Source organism: Apteryx mantelli, chromosome 29, assembly GCF_036417845.1.
Source record: "Apteryx mantelli isolate bAptMan1 chromosome 29, bAptMan1.hap1, whole genome shotgun sequence".
Lineage (NCBI taxonomy): Eukaryota > Metazoa > Chordata > Aves > Apterygiformes > Apterygidae > Apteryx > Apteryx mantelli.
Window position 1 is genome coordinate 2,217,450 of NC_090006.1, and position 18,726 is coordinate 2,236,175.

General features: G+C 44.9%; 1 protein-coding gene across 3 annotated transcripts; it reads left to right on the forward strand.

Moving 5' to 3' along the window:
• Window positions 1–5,573: 5,573 nt before the first annotated feature.
• On the forward strand, window positions 5,574–18,442 carry ANXA4 (annexin A4). 3 transcript variants are annotated; one of them, XM_013944574.2, is made up of 16 exons: window positions 5,574–5,665; window positions 6,415–6,454; window positions 7,543–7,626; window positions 7,807–7,861; window positions 11,373–11,429; window positions 12,342–12,417; window positions 13,216–13,310; window positions 13,602–13,715; window positions 13,855–13,945; window positions 14,442–14,521; window positions 14,947–15,003; window positions 15,170–15,263; window positions 15,725–15,820; window positions 16,257–16,315; window positions 16,612–16,734; window positions 17,002–18,442. In XM_013944574.2, exons 5-16 carry the CDS (start codon window positions 11,427–11,429, stop codon window positions 17,059–17,061), a joined length of 948 nt encoding a protein of 315 aa, XP_013800028.2. In that variant the 5' UTR covers window positions 5,574–5,665; window positions 6,415–6,454; window positions 7,543–7,626; window positions 7,807–7,861; window positions 11,373–11,426; the 3' UTR covers window positions 17,062–18,442. The 3 variants fall into 3 exon arrangements, with proteins under 3 accessions (XP_013800028.2, XP_013800029.2, XP_067168522.1); XM_013944575.2 differs by lacking the exon at window positions 7,807–7,861; XM_067312421.1 differs by lacking the exons at window positions 5,574–5,665; window positions 6,415–6,454; window positions 7,543–7,626 and having other exon boundaries at window positions 7,784–7,861.
• Window positions 18,443–18,726: the final 284 nt, after the last annotated feature.

Here is an 18,726-nt window from a genome sequence, read left to right on the forward strand (position 1 = left end):
TGCATTCGCATTTTCCTAATGACTATTATTTCCTGTATTATGGTAATAACTACAGCCATCGTGCTAACAAACCCCAGTCCCAAGTGTACAGGCCAGGCAGGCCCTGGCTATTGTGGGCTGGTAAAAATGTTTACCCTGAATTTTGTTTTAAGAAAGAGAACTGTAATGAAAACAACTGAGTAGCTAAAACACCCTGGAGAATATGTCGGGAAGCAATGTGCAAGTGAAAGAAATCACAAGCTTTGTACTGTTCTTTTTCCTGCATTGCTACCTTGCTTGAATGGGCTGGCTTTGGGGCACAGGCTTCCAACAGTGCCAAGAAGATGGGATCAGCATGTTGTAAATGGATCTAATTGCTTTTACCAATATTTGGAGACTTTTAAGATCCATATTATTGTGAAAGTGGCTCCCAGCATAAGCAAATAAAATTGTTGGTGATAGTATTTAGCGTATGTTTTATACACAGATCTAAAACTGCTTTACTAATGTAAGCATTGCTGTACAGTTGCTTTTCTGCTGAGCCACTGTGCCTCTCCAGTACAGTTAACTCTACACCTCTTCCATCATCCTTATTCTCAGCAGGTCTTGTAAATAAGGCCCTACAAGCTGCCTCTGTAGACCTCAAAGGCCTCCTTGACCACCGTCATTCACACATAGTTTGCAGAGTGCTGCAAAGTTGCTCCAATCTTTACATGATTTTCACATCTCATTTACAAGACGCTTTTGGTCCACATGGTTGGAGCTGCCATCATTTGAGAAGTCAGTTAACACAAGTGTGAAAGCAGTCCTCTTTTTATTTAACAGGCATTTAATCTTCATTAAATCTTGTTCAGTTTTGGTTTGTGGCTATACGATGGGTCACCAATGGGGAATACAGAAGGTTCACTTGCCCTTCAGATGAAGTATGAACTGGGGAAAGTGTGGGTTCTATCCAGGTTGTTTTCTTTCTTTTTTTTTTTAATTGGTCTAACCTATGAAACATCCCCAGTCATTTATTAAGACTGAGGTAAAATAACCAGTGCCAAAGAGAGTCCTACAGTCAGTGATTTCTGGGGACTCTGCAGAACTGAACAATTTCCAAGAAAATCAGGCATCCCTGTACAGTACAGGGAAATGACTCATTTCCAGCTAAGAAAGATAAAACCTACTGCCATGCAGAGGGCTTGCAGATGCACTGCTGAACATCCTGACTAGGCACTGAGAACCGCTTTTTTTTAATGCACCTGACTGTGCTAAGGTATAATGCAGGTCAGTGTCAGACCCGTGTGCGGCTATGAGGCCCTGATGTTCTTGCCACAAGCACTCACAAACTTCCTTGGTGACTGTTTTGGGGAGCAGAAGTATGGCAGAAGCAGATCCTCAGTTGCAGATGCTGATGCCATTCTTAATTCCAGAAAACATGAGGTGCAGCTGCATTGCTGCAATCTCAGTGACCTTCATAGGGATCAGAGAGAACTGAGCCTGAAAGCTTTACATGAAAAAGCTAATCAGTGATTGCCAGCAGAGACGTGATCAAGTCCTTTTCCCATGTAAGCCTGGTGCCTCTCCAGTGTGCTCTTTGGAGTTCTACCACTGCACAGAGAAACTCAGTCCAACTAATACTATCAACCCTAAACACCACAATTTAGTTTCTAAAATCCCGTGAGGCTGGTTTTAAAATATTTGAGGCCTGGTGACATAGTCAGCAGAGCTGTTTGCCTGCATATTATCCGTTTGATTCCTGGCTCCCCTATACTACTAACAGAATGCATTCAGATCCCTGGGAGAAGAAACAGGGAAACATTAATATGGCTGCATCCTTCTTGATCAAACTTTCCAGACAGCTCAGCATTTTCTAAATAAAAACATAAGTTTGGAAATGTTTCACGTGAATAACCTAAAAGCTAGGGAACACTGACCTCTTCTGGGTATTTCTGCAAGTGACAAAGAGGTAGAAAAGAGCCTGCTTAGCTGTATCTGGTTATACCTAACTATCAGGAGGCAGCTCTGTCCTGGAGGCAAGTGGGATCCATCCCCACTAGAGTTATAAACCTCACTGAAATCTTCCTTTGCTATTCTGTTCTACAGGGGTTGCATAAAGCAGAGGAGGTAACATGTAACAAGTTACAGCATGTAACAAGCTTTCATGGTTTCCCTTTTCTCCCCCTAACACTTAGGTTACAGAGCTCTCCAGCGCTGTGTACCTGCGCAGTACCTCCAAGTGGGAATTTCGCTGGCTATAGCCAAGCTCACGAAGGCAGGCATTGGGCAACCTCAGTTTTGCATGAAGAGAGGCAGGCAGAAAAAAGTCACGAGATCCTTTACAAGGTAATGGCCATTTTTTCTGTGCTCAATGCCTAACAACTAAATGTTCTCATCCTGTTACTTTTATCTTCATAAAGATGTTCCCTTAACCATTCTTTGTGTTATACATATATGCACATGCATGCGCACAACTCTACTACAAAATTTTCTACTGAGATTCCCACCAACTAAAAACATTAGAGTCACCATTCTGTTTTTCTCTCTCTTTCTCTCTCTACCTGTCTATATGTATCTCTATATCTCTATCTTCTGGAATCCAAGGTTTTCTTTTAAGTGCATAGTAACAACCCACAAAAACTACCAGTATGACCAGCGTAAACTATCATCTTTCTTTGCCATCCCCAAGGAAAGGCAAGCTCTCAAGCATACTATCATCTGGGTAGTAATTTGCCTATGGTTGGAGTTCTGCAGATGAGCAAAGCAGCGCAGAAGGAAGACTCCAGTGCTCATGTCTGTATTTTACTTATTTAAAAATTAAAAGTGTCTGTTTCTCATATGCTCCTGTTTGCCCTTGCAAGCTATACTCAATAATTCCAGTGATGGCTACATTTCCTGCAGCTAGGAGCCAACATCTTCCACTAGTGTTAATGCCACTAATGGCCAATCTATAAATAGACATACATGGAAATAACTAAACAGGCTGAAGACTGTAGGCCCACGCTTATTTGGCACAATACTGTGCATAGCCTGGATTGATATTGCTCACATCAATAGAATTGACCACCAAGTCAAAAAAGGGCAATATTTCTCCAGGAGTATGACTTTGCACTACAAATATATGCTGTTGATTAGAGCCAGTATCATTATATGAAGACAGGTTTGCAGAGAGGCTCTCACTAAGAAGGGGTTTATCAGCTGTGTTTCGAGTGTCAGGGTCCTGAGTGCACCCACAGGCCTTAATTGTCGCAGCTGGTCTCACCTGGGCCCCCACCCTGTACCCTCTGCCTGTGGCCCAGGAGCTCTATTTAAGCTCAGGCCCAGGCAGCTCACTGTTCATTTGAGGTATGTTGTAGGTAGTTCTGTCTCTGGTCCTGTCTTTTGATTTCCCTGGATCAGCTTTGGTCTTTGGTTCTGAGTCATTTTTGTCTGTTGCTGCCTGCATTTTCTGGGTGGGTTGTGAACCTGCTTTGTTACTTGACTTTTTTTTTTTTTTGTTAGGTGATAGTGGTTAATGAAGCCTGTTATTGCTCCGAACTCTGTTTGGGAACTATAGGACTGAGGTCCTCCTGGGTATGGTTTTTCTCCAGTGCTGGGGTCTTCCCTTAGCTCATTTTTCCTTGCAGAGTGGCTCTGCTCTTCTCGTTTCATGGTACGAGGTACCCTATATTGTTAGAGCTTTTTAGTATGCTACCCTTTTCCAAGCACTCCATCAGCTGGTGAGCTTCTAATTTCATCCTATGAAGAGATCAATAGATGTGTGTTTTAAAACTTCTCCTTAACTGGGCAGTCATAGTTTTGATTCCCCTCCTGGAGCTGGGATATAAGCAAATTACAGGACTAAGTATGATAAGGCTACAGAGAAGCAGATATTAATTAAGGAAGAAAAATGAAAGCTACTCATTTCCTCTTCAGAGTTGTATGTATACTAATTAAAGTAAACATTCATTAAACCCATTAAGTGAGATTTAGGCTTGATAATGCATTTAAGGGTGCTGGAAGCAATGGCACAGCAGTTCATAGCCTGTGGCTTTGGGGAAGGAGGGATTAGGTTGTCCCACAAATAATATATAGCTTCAAAGTTGGCATTAGGAGTTTCCCTGACTGAATGTCTCTGCATGAAGTTGGCAAAAGCCCTAAGGCCTGGGGCTTAAACGCTATCAATTAGTCTTGATACTGGAGACTTTTTCAAGATGAAATAATTATATTTGTACAAACTGCAATGTGGATGCAATTATAGTGGTCTAGCACATCTTTTGTTTTTATTGTAAATAGAGTATATCAAGATGAGCAGTTTAATACTGGCTGGATTGTATCCATACTAGGTGACGTCTTCCCATAAAGTAATGGGAATGGCTCATCGAGGCCAGGCAACACTAGCTAAGGCAAAGACTCCTGTGGATCTTCTACCACGGCCTGTGCTTTAAACTATACTGGGGACATCAAAGCAGACCTGTTCTCTGCAGTTTGGCTTGAATGGAAGGTAAGACAGCCTGAGCAAGTTGGATCAGGAGCCTGTAGGCTGTGGTCCAATCCTTTGTATGACTGCAAGGGGCTCTTCCGAGGTTCCTGTTGCCTCACAAGTGCCTTACCATCTTCACAGACCCATTTCAGAGCTGTTTGCTGATTCCAGTCCTTTGCTGGATGGCATTCAATAATGCAGGCAGCTGACAAAGCCTTCAGACAACCAATGGCTCAGAACTGTTTGCTTTCCCTGCTGCTTATAGTCTTCTTTTATTAAAGAAAACACTAGACTGGGCTGGTGGCCAAGCACAGCTTTAAGTTACTCTGTAAGAATGGCAGAGTGTGGGGGTTTTTTGAGACTGTGTTGATGTGGCATATGCTGTGGGTCAGCAGCGTGGAAAGCACTGAGCACTGCAGCACTCGAGACACTGCTACAGTTGTCACTGCTCTGAATTGTGATGGCACCTGGGATCCTCACTCGTGGGCCTGGGCCATGTGTGCCTGTCTACAGAGCGCTCAAACAACCCTGTCTTAAAAAGCTTGTAACTGAAGCACGTGTAAAATGGTGAGTTTGACTCCTGTCTCTTTCATCCAGCCGCCCATGGATGTTGCTCCTTATAGTTTACTTTCTGAGGCATTAAGACCTCCCTGTTTAAATGGTCTGTCATAGAACCTGTTTTAAAGGAGCTTAAGGTTAGGGGGATTTCCTCAAAGTTCCCCATTCCCCCCCCAATTCCCTCTTGGCCTCACATGACATGTATATTTATGTAATCAGACCAGGTCTATCCAGAGAGCACTTTGCATTGCAGTACTGGTACGCTATGCTCAGGGTTTCGTAAAGCCCTATCTCAACTTGCAGGAGGTGAAGTGTTGCATGTTCCCTTGGTAGTGCCGACTGTGTAAAAGCAATGTTTCTAACGGCTACAGTAATGGATAAAGAATTGGAACACATTCATTTCATTTCTTGGGTGAATCACTGTATTTCAGTCTTCCCACCCGCCAATAAACATTGCTTAGTGAATTCTGGGAGTGAGTTTGTCACCTTCCTTCCTCTCTGTTTACAGGCCTTTCTGCAGAAAATGGACCAAAAGCTTCAGGCTGATTTCCACCCTCATCTCCATATCTGACTTTTCCTAGGGTCTTTTCTAAATCATTTCTACACCAGGGTTACCCCTGCTTTGTGGAAACAGATGTTTCATCTTATACAGTGCTGACCTGGAGATAAGGCGACATCCCTGCTGTAAGCATCGAAAGTGCCCCTACATCTCTGCGGGAATTTAAAATCTGCAGTTAGCATTATGATTTATCCTGTATTAATATGTAGGATACGAGATATCTTTACCTTGTTACAAGCACATGAAAATCGGTGCTCCAGGAAAGCAAACACTGAGTTCTGGCCTCCACCCTAACCTTAGCCACTTGCTGCTAGGGAGGCTGTACTTTAACTGAACTACAGCATTGCAACATAGCTCTGAGAGCGCTTGTGCAACAGTTGAATAACCCCATTCTTCAGGGGCTGTTGATGCCAGACTGCTAATGCTTATGTATAAAAATGAGCCTTTCTTTATTAACTTCTCTGAAAACACCTATATAATCTCCAAAGACCTGAATCCTGGAACCACTCAAATCTGTGGGAGTCTGGAAGTCATTAGACTTCATTAGTATCGGGATTTGGGCCTCAGTGAATGAGGCAGGGCAATATCACTGAAGGTAGAAACGGGTATGTACCGGTCAGATGACAATCTGAAAATCTCTCCTTCCACATCAGACTCCTCAACTCTTTGCAGTACAAATTTAAAAGGCCAAATCCTTAGAGCAAAAATACAGATGCTGCCATTTTGTGAGAGGTTTGGCTCTGTTCTCATTGCGAGACAAGAATAAATACCTCCTGCTTAGCAGGCTGGCTGCTTGAGCTCAATTTATTTACTTGCTTTAATGTCTACTGCCTTGTCCTTCTGTGACCTTTAATTTTCATTATGGCTTTTGCAGAGGTGGGAATACTGCAGGACTGCGTGGGAATGCGGAGCAGGTATGAAACCAAATAAGCTGTGGGTATTTGGATAACATGGTAACACGAGGGGTTAAAACAGCGAATGGGACAAAGGAAGTCTCAATGAAGAAAAAACAATGCACTTTGTCACATATTACACTGTGACAGGACTTGTGGGGTTGTCCATGACTGTCCCTCTTCCGACAGCTCAGTGACATAAATTAGCAACCGATAGTGTTCCCGTAAGGGTGAGCACATGCTTCTATACTGGGCCAGACTCTTAGCTGGTGTAAAGCAGCGTAATTTTGGTGGATCTTTAGCAGCTCCAGTCTAGAATCTGTGTGGACAATTTTAAATAAGAGTTTATTTGTTCAAGTCGGGGTAGAGGGCTCAGGTTTGCTTGCATTTATGCTGTGTAAAAATAGGCTAATGTTGGCCTTAGGCTGGGTTTGAGGAAGCAGATGCTAAATTGGGTGCTGAGCACGTGTGTATGGAAGGGAAGGCAGAACAGCCCCAATTATAATGTCCTGTCCACACTGTGAATTGTAGTCAAGGCCTAGTGCTAGACTTTGCAAGGAAAAGACTCTGCAATGGAAAGGGGCTGTGACTTGAACCCTGCTTTCCAGTCACCCTCTGCTCAACGTTCCCCCGTGAATGTCAGCGGAGAGCAGATGCTGGCAGGCCTCTATGGGGCTGTTCTTGGGAGCCGGAGCTGTAGTGGGAGCTATAATAAGCCAGCTGCACAGACATGCTCACTGGAGCACGGCCTGCATTCATCCAAGCTGCTAATTTTAGGTCTCTTCCAGCAAAAGTGTGTGTGTGCAAGGGGATGGTGTGTAGCTGTTATATGAGCTGGAAACGGGAACCTGAGAGAGGTGATTTACCTGCTGTAACAACTGTATTTTTGACATTAGAGAAACCAAAGCCCTGAGGATAAAGTGAAGACAAAGATGCATTATTTTATTGCAAGGTTAAGTTGTCTCTGTCAGTTTTGATCCTGGCTGACCTTGGCAGCTTCACCAGAGGGCAAAACTGAAGCCCCTTGTCTGGAGTGTTCTCACTTCAGGACAGTGCTATTTATTAGGGGGCAAAAATAATCATTCTTAGAAAAATCATTGCTCTTTCAGCAGTGATCAAGTCCTCAGACAAGAGGGAATCCGTACGGAAGACCTGGAGAGGTGCTGCAGGAGCGAAGGAGAGATGCAATACAGGTAAGAAATGCTCACAGACCACATGGGAGGGGGGCAGTCCTCTGGATTACAACCAAATGTTTGCGGAAGGGCAGAGGGAGGGGATCGGGGCTGGATTGCTTTCCTGTCAGCTGTGTGAGAAGCTGCTTGGCTCCAGGGAGTCCCACCCCACTCCAGGGCGGGGACTCTTTCTCTTCCTAGGAAAGCGGAGCAGAGCTCTCTCCATCACTGCCAAGGCACCCGCTTGGGACAGCAGGTGAGTGCCAAATTAACTGCAGGGTCCCCCTTGGTGTGGGGAGGGGGTTGTGCCACTAGAGGTGCCAGGGTGCAATGCCAAGTCCTAGTCCCGCTTGGCAGTGCGCAGTGTGCAGCTCGTAGTGCGGCTGTGCGGGAACAGGACAGCCTCTGGCGGGGTGAACGCCCTGTTGCTTGGCAGTGCCAAGGCGTCGGGGTGCAGGGCCAGGCCTGCTGGGGCGGGTCTGGGGTGAGGGAGGACAGGGAGCCGAGCAGTGGGAAGGAGGAACACGCCTGACTTCCTAGGCACAGAAAATGCGGAGTTTGCTTTCTTTCTGCTTCTGCTGTGCTCTGTGGCAAAGCTGGTGTCCTCCCTGCAGGGTGCTGGCAACGGGAGGGCAAGGCAGTGGTTTTTTTAAAGTGGCTCTGGGTGCGTGCACAGGGAGAAGTAAGGAGTACAAGGCTCCAGCTCTAACTCAGAATTAGGTTTTATTCCTTTTGAGGGCAGTGGCAAGACCAAGGTCATCATGTGGGAGCTTCTAGGCCGTTTCAGCTGCCTTGGGGCTCCCATGCAGAAGAGAGATCCTTTCCTGAGCTGCAAACTCTGGGCTGGGATCAGGGTCACTCAGCCTGCCGTGAGCCTGAGACCTACAGCAGGGCACCCTGCCTCCCTGAAATGCAGCTAGCGAAGGAGGGAGCAGGCTGTATCCAGCACGCTGGAAACAGCTGGCGGCATCAGAGCTGTGGAAAAGCTGACTTGGTGCAGGGTGTGGGTTTGTGTTCTAGTAAACGTGTGCCGAAGAAAGAACTAGTCAAACAAGTCCAGTGTCTGCCCTGCCAGAGAATGGGTCCCCAAAACTTTGTTTTCCATTTCAAATGCTAGCTGTAGGTCTGTCACCATGTCTATACACTCAGGAAATTTGGAGCGAAATACCTGTTTAAATCCTGTTCAGGAGTGCTGCTTGCTGGGAACTGCGTGCTCTGAATATAATCAGGGAAACTTGATTCAAAGCAAGCCTAGATTTGAAATGGCCAGAACACAGGATACAGTTTATGTTGTTTTCTGATAGCTGATCCAGGATAAGCTCAGTTTTTAGAGGACACTATTGGGGACAGCTAACTACCTGGTTATCTGAGAAAGCTAGACAGGAGGAGATAATCCACAGAAAAATTCTGGCTAATGGGAGGAGATGCCTCATACACCTGCACTCCGTCATCTTGCCACAGTGTTTTGAGTCTGTTCTAAGCCTGGGCACAGGGCTTACTGTATCAGCAAGCCCAGGCCTTTGTAGTAGTTGGAATCAAATAAAAACATCAAGACAGGGATTAGCCAGAGCACTGCAGCACATACTAGCTGGCTTTTTGCATGCATACTTTAATTCCTCAAAATATAGAGGAGTTAAGTGCTGCTCCTATCCTAAAGCTATTTTCTTTCCTGTTTGAGCTGCAGGCTGGGAGTTCTGTTAAAAAGCAGAGCACTGTCAAATCTGAGTGAGCTCTCATACACTGAGTGACGTTTTCCTCTGTACTATCAAACAGGGTGGCTAGTCTTTAATCGAACAGTGCAAATGCCCCAGCCTGAGCTGTTCATGGAGACTCCTTCCCCTGTGAAAGGGGGCAACAGTGTTAAATGGCAGGGACTATTGCTAGAGAACCTAGTCAAACTGCCAAGTGCTTTGGCCTGTAACTTCACCGTTTTGACCGTTGATTTCTTCGGTGGGACCACACGCATGGCCATATACTGGGAGCAAAAAAGCAGTTGCAGATTGTGGGGTAGGGTTGGCATTGCTGCCACCTGCAGTGCTCTACTCCCTATATTAGCAGTGACTTTTAAGCTGGATGAAGAAACTGGAATCTTACAACAGAAATGTCATACTCTGACTAGACTGTTTAATGGATCTGTAATTTCATATTCAGTGGCATTTGCCCTTACACCAGTAGGCACATCCTTTCCTCATGCTTTTTTTCTGCCATCTCATTTACACTGAAAAATTTTTCCTGCCTCCCTCCCTCTTGTCTTTGTTTTGCCCTCTAATCTACTTGCAAGCCAGCTGCTTTAATATCCCTGTTTTTGTGTACAAACAAACTGAATGATAAGACCAGCATCAAAAAAAAACCCTCTGAAATTCGAAGCCATTACCTATTGTCTAGCTAAAGCAAATTATAAAGCTGACTATTTATGTAAAAGATTAGGCTAGATCAAAGATCAGCTTTTTTCTCTGAGGGTCTAGGTCAGAGTTTGCCCACTGAAATCTATATCCTCTAAAAGAAAATGAACTCAACACTAACTTTACCATGTGCTACCTAACTGCACGTAATGCACAGATTAACTGGAGAGTACTCAGGAGTGCCTGTACAGAATGGATCTATGGCCAGCGTCATACTGAGAGCAACTTGCCTGGACAGCACACTGTGGTGGTATTCTGGATTCACAAGAGTCATGTGAAGTATGAGCAAAGCTGCTGCTGTTCTTGCACAACTGGCTGGGCTCATTGATAGCAGCTGTTAAGCACCATGAGCAAGACTAGGGGGAGATGATCTGTCAGCCCTTGGCCTCACTGCTTCTGCTGAAGTACTTTATAATGCAAGAACACTTGCTTGTGTTGTGTTTAACTTCAGCTGCAGGGAAATAAACTTTATCCTAAGACCTGGGTCTTTTCCTGTCTTGTCTTCTCTTCTATGGACCAGGGATGTGGGAAAAGACTTGGGCGGGAGTGAAGAGAAGTGTTTGTAGGAGTAGGCCCTATGCATGAAAACAACAACCTATGAGCAGAAAAAATATACACCTGGGAGATGGCAAATAAACTATATCTATATATTTTTTCTTCTTCGTGAGAGGTTTAACAAACTGCAGTCCTACAAGGAATTACACATTGCATCAAACCAAGGAGATGCTGAATACTGCAATCTTAAGGAAGAGGGAAACGGAAAGCCAGCTATCCCAGCCCTTGAGTGAGGATGTCCTTTGCATGCTTGTCTATGCCCTGGTGTTGTCCCTGCCTCCCAGGGAATAGCTGTAAGTGCTGTTGGAGCTGTGCAGATGCCCTCACTCTGACTGACCTCCAGGCTCTTACCGGGCAAGGTCAAAGTTAGCCATGAGTTTGGAAGGGGATGGCAATCAAGTTGATCTTCTCCGGCTCCCATAGCAATGTTATTTGCTTCTCCTTGCAGCCTCAGCTAAGCTGTACTGCTAATAACAGAAGTTTCTTAAATACTAGTGCTAATCATCTGCTTGTGCACCACATCCCTCGTTCAAAGACAGCCTTTGTGGAGCAAACACCCTGGACCTCTCCCATTATAAACCAGCCTTTGTTAGTACAGTACAAAGCAGGACCGGCAATTCTGAGCCGCAGTCACTGTGGGCGTTCGGTAGGGCTGTTGGCGAAGCCTTGCCTTTAGGCCTCAGAAATGAGGTGGTTATAATCCTGCTTCACAGTAGCAGTTACTTAACCAGCCCCATTAACTGGCAAGGGTAGGTATGTTCTATTAATTATCTGCTAGAAAACTAACAGTCCTTCTGTTTTTTATTACAGGTGTCTAACTGCCTAGGGACTTGGACAATAACAGATTGACTAAATACTGCAGCTATGGTGAGTGTGCTTGCTTCCTGTACCATGTTGTGCCAAGCATTTGCTCTGATCAGATAAATGTGGGGAGTGTAGCTCAGATAAAGATACAGACTGTCATTGTCTGTCTCTTTGTGGGGGGTAAGTTTATCTCTTCCCTCTGTTTCCTCATACTAGGGGCGAATGACCCACGCTTCTGGGCTGTTCCCCTTTGGGAGTTAATGTAAAATCCAGATATCGAAGGCAGATATCGATTCGTGAGACACAGATGTCTCCTGATAAACTCCCTGGGTATATTATTCTTCGCAGGTTCAACCTGCACCCTCATCTACACAGCAGTTATCCCTATGCGTGTTATTGAAAGCTTAACCTGCGCTAATGTTAATCACTGTTTTGCTGTTGATGTTCCTGGGAACACAGACTGATACGTAAGAGACAGAGTGTAGTCCAGCAGAAATGGCTCCGGACAGGAGAAACCTGTTTGTGAAATGCTGTTGTAAGCAAAACACTGCATTAAATGTCACACAATTTTTTTTACGGAATAATGGTCCTTGCCTGCCATTAGAGAAGTCAGGAATAGGGTTTTGTGACCAGCTTCTTTTATGATTTACGTGGAGCTGGGAAGAAGTAACAGCTGGACTGAACAGAGATGTCAGGTTGTCAGCCTTTATTTAATTGAAAAACAGATGCTACACAGGTAGCAATAAGGAGGTATTTTCTCCTTTTAGTTGTGCTACTGTGGCTTATTTCTTACGTAACAGGGAAGTCCCTTTAGAACAGACTGTTTCTCTTCAGGGTAGAATGGAAGCTTCATCTAAAATCACTCAAGTTTGATGGGTGGACTTTTTTTTTGCTCTTACTGTGGTTTTTATTCAACTGTACTGTATGTGTGCATCACTGAGTCTGCGTTTGATAACTCCTCTCCTGTGAATTCAGGCAACAGTCAAGGGGATCTCAAGTTTCAGTGCTGAGCAAGAAGCACAGGCACTAAGGAAAGCAATGAAGGGATTTGGTAAGTTGTTCTCCCTCCACTGTTAGACTCTCATTTTTCAGACGATTGGGAGACTTCCCACTCTGGTGGTTTGTTGGGAGGGAAGTCTAGCCATATGCATTTGCCCCACTGCATCTCCCACAAAACTCTTTGCAAAGTGAAGACAGGGATCATGCCTTCCACCTCCTGAAGTGCAGCCTCCTCTGGCGTGGATCCTGCCATTCTTTGTGTTGTAGAACACTAGAGGGCAGCCTGATCAGAAATTAGGAGTTACTTCAGAGAGGAAGCAAAGGAAGGAGTGTAAAGAGAAGGAAGGTAAAGTCAGAGCTGAAGAGACAGGACTGATTACCATGATGTGTAGTGAGGGTGATTTCCACCCCCTACTCCGTTCAACTGCTCTTAGTCTGCCTGTTTATCTGTGTATTTATACATAGACTTTGTCAGTGTTGTCTCCAGGCTGCTTATAGATATTAAAATATTAACCCGAGAAATTTGGGACACTGTATGTATTCTGAAGTGCTGCACCAATTTTTCTGATGCAGTATGAGGGCACCGAAAAGAATCGAGCGATTTGGTCATGCTGAGATTTGAACCCAACCTGAAATCCAAACCTTGGCTCTTACCTTGGCTCTCCTGCAGTATGGTACTCCTATCCTGCTGGGCTGAGGTACTTTTGTGCATTGATTTAGTCCCCAGTCCTGTCAAGAACCAGGTTGTGGAAGGGACAGAAGATGGCTAATGGCACACTCCACGCAAGACCAGAGCACGCTTCTGGTTCTCCTGCAAGCAGTCTGACTGGCTTTCATTTGCTTCTCACAGGCACGGATGAAGACGCCATCATCGAGACCTTGACCAAACTGAATGTTTCCCAACGTCAGCAAGTTCTGATCACCTATAAAACTACTATTGGCAGGGTGGGTAGGTGGTCTTCAGATATAAGTCACTGGTTTTAACTGGCAAATACAGATGCTATTTAGAGTATAGCACTTGGATGAAAAGTGAACAGCACTCCAGCCTCCACAACAGTGAGATTAACACAGTTTTTTTCCAGCTATACAGCAAAGCTTCTCTTAATCTTGTTCGCTTCAGAGCTGCTCTTCATTAGGGAGAGTTGGAGCACATGGAAATGTGGTGAATGAGTCGATTCTTTCTGTTCTCAAGGACTGTTTCTTCTCCCAACTCATTCATTCTCTCTGGCCTTCTAGGATTTGATTGATGACTTGAAGTCTGAGCTGGGTGGGAATTTTGAGAGGGTGATCATTGGGATGATGACTCCCACCACCATGTACGACGTGCACGAACTGAGGAGGGCTGTGAAGGTTTGGAAGTCTTCCTTTTTATATTGCTAAAGTTCTGGTCAATTTAATATGATGTGGCCTAATTATTTTAAAAAAATGCTGATAGCACATCAGAAACGGTTGTCATTATCATCTTGGTTCTTTTCTTGGCAATCCGTAGGGCGCAGGAACAGATGAAGGTTGCCTGATTGAAATTCTGGCTTCTCGCACAAATGAAGAGATCCGGCGCATTAATGAGAACTACAAACTTCGTATGTAGTGCAAACTGCAAGGTGTTGTAATCTTACTGCCTGAAAAGTAACTCGTGTGTGTGCGTGCGTGCACGAGGAGCGAGAGGGTCTGTTAGTCTTTGGTTTAACTGGGACAAGTTGGCCGATCCAACTACTACTGTCTGTCTAGAGAGAACCTCTGAATTAAAATGGATGTCAACAGCAAAACTGCTATCAGCCTCAAGAACTAGAATGTCACCCAGAAATTAGTGGTGTAAATAAAATGGGGGCAAGGGGGTTATGTATATCAGTTGCATGTACGCCTATGTGTGGATCTAGTGGTAGTTTAATACTGACTGTACTTCTTAATTTGGACCAGTAGCACTAGTTATGATGGCTGGGTTACAATAATGACGCCTAGAGTGCTGAGCACATTCGTATATTCACCTGGCTACGGCTAGCACGTGTTGTGGACAAACAGTGTCCAAGTGTTGGAGCTGTTACTAACAGATGTCATACATGTGTGTACTCCTGCTAGAATATGACTGTACCCTTGAAGAGGACATTGTCTCCGATACATCTTCCATGTTTCGAAGAGTCCTCGTGTCCCTCTCAACGGTAAGCCCAGTCTAAGGGAAATGGGGGTGAGTCTTTCTGCTGCTGTTGGACATGCCTCTCATTTCAGTGATGAGGTCTCTGAGGCTGGCTTTCAATTCACCTCCCACCTTCCATGCCACCTTGCCTGCGTTTCATTCAAGGAGAGGAATCTGACTCTGTGCGTGCATTCATGCCATGTGCTTTTTTTAAAATGGTCCAGTTCAAGTGGTTTGCTGCTGACTTCAGGAGGAGGCACAAATCATTCTTGAGTCAATTTTGTTTTTTTTTTCTTTTATGTATTTGTAAGCTACTATTCAATTTTAAAGTCTCTTCTAAGTGGGCCTCATTACAAGTCTTCAGTAGTTTGTATTAAATGGGGAATTTGCAGGACTTGCTTCCATTAGTTGCCTTGGTGGGCTGAGTGTTTCATCCTTTCATCTCTGCAGGGAAACAGAGATGAGGGAGCATATGTGGATGGTGCCCTTGCTCAGCAAGATGCTCAGGTGTGTAGAAATTTTCATCCTGTAAGAACAGTCTGTTTTTTGGAAATAGCTGTGATCTAGACCAGCCACAGGCCAGCAATGCTCAAGTATCAAGGAAGTAAAAATCTCATGTTATGTACAGCTGAGCTTCTCAATTAGCCTTGCTTTGTCTATTAATGTTTTCAAGTGCCTGTATGAAGCTGGGGAGAAGAAATGGGGAACAGATGAGGCACAATTTATGTCCATCCTCTGTACACGGAACAGAAGTCATCTACTAAGAGGTAGGACTCTCCAGTGTCCTGCATTCTTTTTTTTTTCCTTACTTGTTTGAGGACAATACTTCTGTAGATGCTTTGTGCTTGATCAGTAACTGATCATGAACTCTTCCTGAGATAGGCCAATATGTAGAATCCAGTCGCATACCTTTCTTTCAGATGACTTTATTCCCTTCTGAGCCAAAAGGGGACTTGAGAAAAACATCACTACAACTCACTACTGCTTCAGTCTCTAAATCGGAGCTAAAGTGTGACTCCTATTGGGGCAGAGAGGAAAGAAGCCATGTGCTTAAACTTCCTGACAAGACAGTTAATAAGGAAAATGAATTCTTTCTGTGGGACAGCCCTAATTTAGCTTGCAACGCGGTGATAGTGGTACAACGTTCATGCAGAGTGTGAGCAGCTTGATTTTTGCAAACTGGGATTTTGTCTTCCTCACTGTTTCTATCACTGATTCTTCTCCCTAGTTTTTGATGAATACAGAAGGATTGCTAATAAGGACATAGTAGACAGCATTAAATCTGAGATGTCAGGAGACCTTGAAGATGCTTTACTAGCTGTGGGTGAGTCTCCTGCTTTTAAACTTTGTCTACAAAGTAATGAAATAGAGATGCTGTCTCTTGCTCTGGCCTGCTGTTTACATAGCTTCAGGAGGCAGACGTGAGACATGTCCTGTTGCAAGCCGTACTGTTTTACTCTTTGCAAATGTAGTCAGGTAAGAAAGCTCTATGCTTTATCGCATTGTTTCCTTTGCCAAGAGACGCTTTGGTGACTGACAATTGCTGTCGGGGAGCATTAAAACATTAAACAAAACACTGCTGTGCACCGGGCGAGGGGACACCAGTTCATGGCGGGTCACTGTGGTTGTCTGTGTTGTACTTGCTGTTGGTCAGCCCTGGACTGCTCCATCACAGAGACACCTCCACCAGGAGAAGGTTTGGAAAACCTTTTCCTTCAGTTTCCGTCGGCCTTAATTCTCTTGTTCTTGCCTCTTTACAGTAAAGTGCACACGGAATAAACCTGCATATTTTGCTGAAAGATTGTATAAATCCATGAAGGTAAAGAGCTTTCAGTATGAGATTGCTTTTTCTTTCCTTGCCTTTCCATGCTGGAGTCTGTAACATGACAGCAGTCATTACATAGAGAGGAACTCCACTGTTAACTGGGGAAAAAATAGTCTGAGCTTTTCCTTCCGGAGGCTCAGAGCAACATGATTTCCAGCAGCACTCTGTTAATGTGAGAATGCTCTAAATGGGAGCAGATCCCTTGCAAGACCCAGCAATAAAACCTTTGTCTGCAGCAATGATTTATCCAAAATGCTTTGTAAATGTACGTGGTTGGTTTGCTTCTTTAGGGCTTGGGAACAGATGACAATACACTGATCCGAGTGATGGTGTCCCGCTCTGAAATAGATATGTTGGATATCAGAAGGGAATTCCTGACCATGTATGGGAAATCTCTCTACTCCTTCATTAAGGTAAGCTTTTCAGTGGTAGAAACGGAACTGGATTTGCGAAGTAGCTTAAAAGAGAGAACCTCACTTGGCACCTATTGTGTATTTTAGTTAGAGGAGCTGAAATTAAGTAGATGTTTATGTACTGAAAACATTCCTGAATGTTCTTAATTCATATACTGCCAAAAAGGATACAAACCCTACAAGAAATTGTTTGTGCTAGAAATGATCCAGCCTTTCTATATTTTTAGCTGTAAAACTAATCACATGTTGTTTTGTTCTTCTCTCCAGGGAGACACCTCAGGAGATTATAGGAAAGTTCTGCTCAAACTCTGTGGTGGGGAGGATTAAAGGATGCCTGGTGTACTGCCTGGGTGATGGGAAACAGTAATCATAAGGATTCCTCTCTCTTTCCAGATAGCTTAGATTATTGCTATGAGTATTGACTTAGGTTAGTTAATGCTCTGATTAGATAACAATTTTTAATAACTTTACAATTCAAGTTGATAACAGCTTTAAAATTCAAGTTGACTCTTATGATATGCTTTTATGCTTGGCACACCTGTTTTTCTACTAATTTGGCTAGTAAAACCTGACTTGAGCTGAAGGCCGTAACCAACTCTGTAAGAGCTAAACATGTTTCCTGATGAGCTGTCCCTCTGCCATTGCATTTGCTAGCAAAACTTATTTATCAGCTGAAGCAAACTTGGATGCAGAATGTAGGAAGCCACAGAGGAAAAAATTAACCTAATCAATATAGGGAGAGCACAGAATGCAGGCTTGCTTCAGTTTTGCAAGATAATTCAAACACAATCACCCATCTAAAATACAAGTGTTTAAATCTAAACTTGCCCTCTGTTAATGTGGAGCATTAACAGACTTGATACACTTATATATGTGTGCATATATATATAAAAATGCCTATAGATCAGAAGGTAGGGAAGATGTCACTGGTGACATTAGAAGAAACAGGTCAGCCCTGTACTCCTGGTCTTATCTACTTGACTTGTGGGAGCGTGACTTTTCCTGAAGTTATCTGGGTTATTACAAGCCCTTACTGGAGATAAAGCAGTATCATTGGAATGGTGCCTTGTCAGGGAATGACCTGTCCCCACAGCCGTATCTCATCAGCCCTGCCTGGTGCCTTGCACAGGGGTAGGAGGATGCCTTGCATGGGGGTAGCTTCCTGTATCGCACCAGCGCTAGCTGGTTGTAGTCCTTGATAACACTGTGGTAGAGGGTCCGGTTGTTGTGCCTGTGCCCGACTTGGACTCCCACACCGACTGCTGAAAGCAAGCTTCCTCCCAAACTCTATGCCACTGCTTTTTGGGCTGAGCCTCCTTGTCACTACACTGTGGTGGGTGTTTGGATTTGCAGGCTGCTTTGGTCGTTGCGAAGGCAGCACACACCGAGGTTAGAAGCTCGTATGGCCCGAACCCAATTCTGCTGCTCGCTTGGCTCTAAATTAAGCTTCTCTTGACTTGATAGGAGATACTTCTGTGCCTTCAGCTAAAAAATCACGTTGTCTCTCTTTCTCCCCGTTTTAATTGTTGGAGATACATTCCCTAGCTGTGGGGGGAGAGGGGACAGAGCTTTTTAAAGTCTTTAGAAACCTGCTCAATAAAAGCAGAACTTTTTACCCTGTGCTCCAGATGCACTCAGGCTCTGTGCTTAAATGCTTCGTGTTACGTTGCTGAGGTTTTTTTAAATCAATAAACAAGACGTTTCTCTACCTCCTGCTGCTGCTGTGGCTGCTGAGGCGGGGAGGGGCCAAACAAACGGGGGCAGATCCGTGGTTTTGCTCTTCTGCGCCTACCCGGGGCGCTGCTCCCCGGGCGGGCACCCGGTGCTGGGCGGGGGGGGGTGGCGGAGCCCACGTAGAGCCCCGCGCATGCGCGCATGGAGGGGCTGCCTGCCCGGCCGCGCAGGCGCAGCCCGCCCCCTCTAGGCTCCGCCCCCCTCGGCGCGCAGGCGCGCAGGCGCCGTGACAATGGCCGCCGGCGGCCGTTGCTGAGG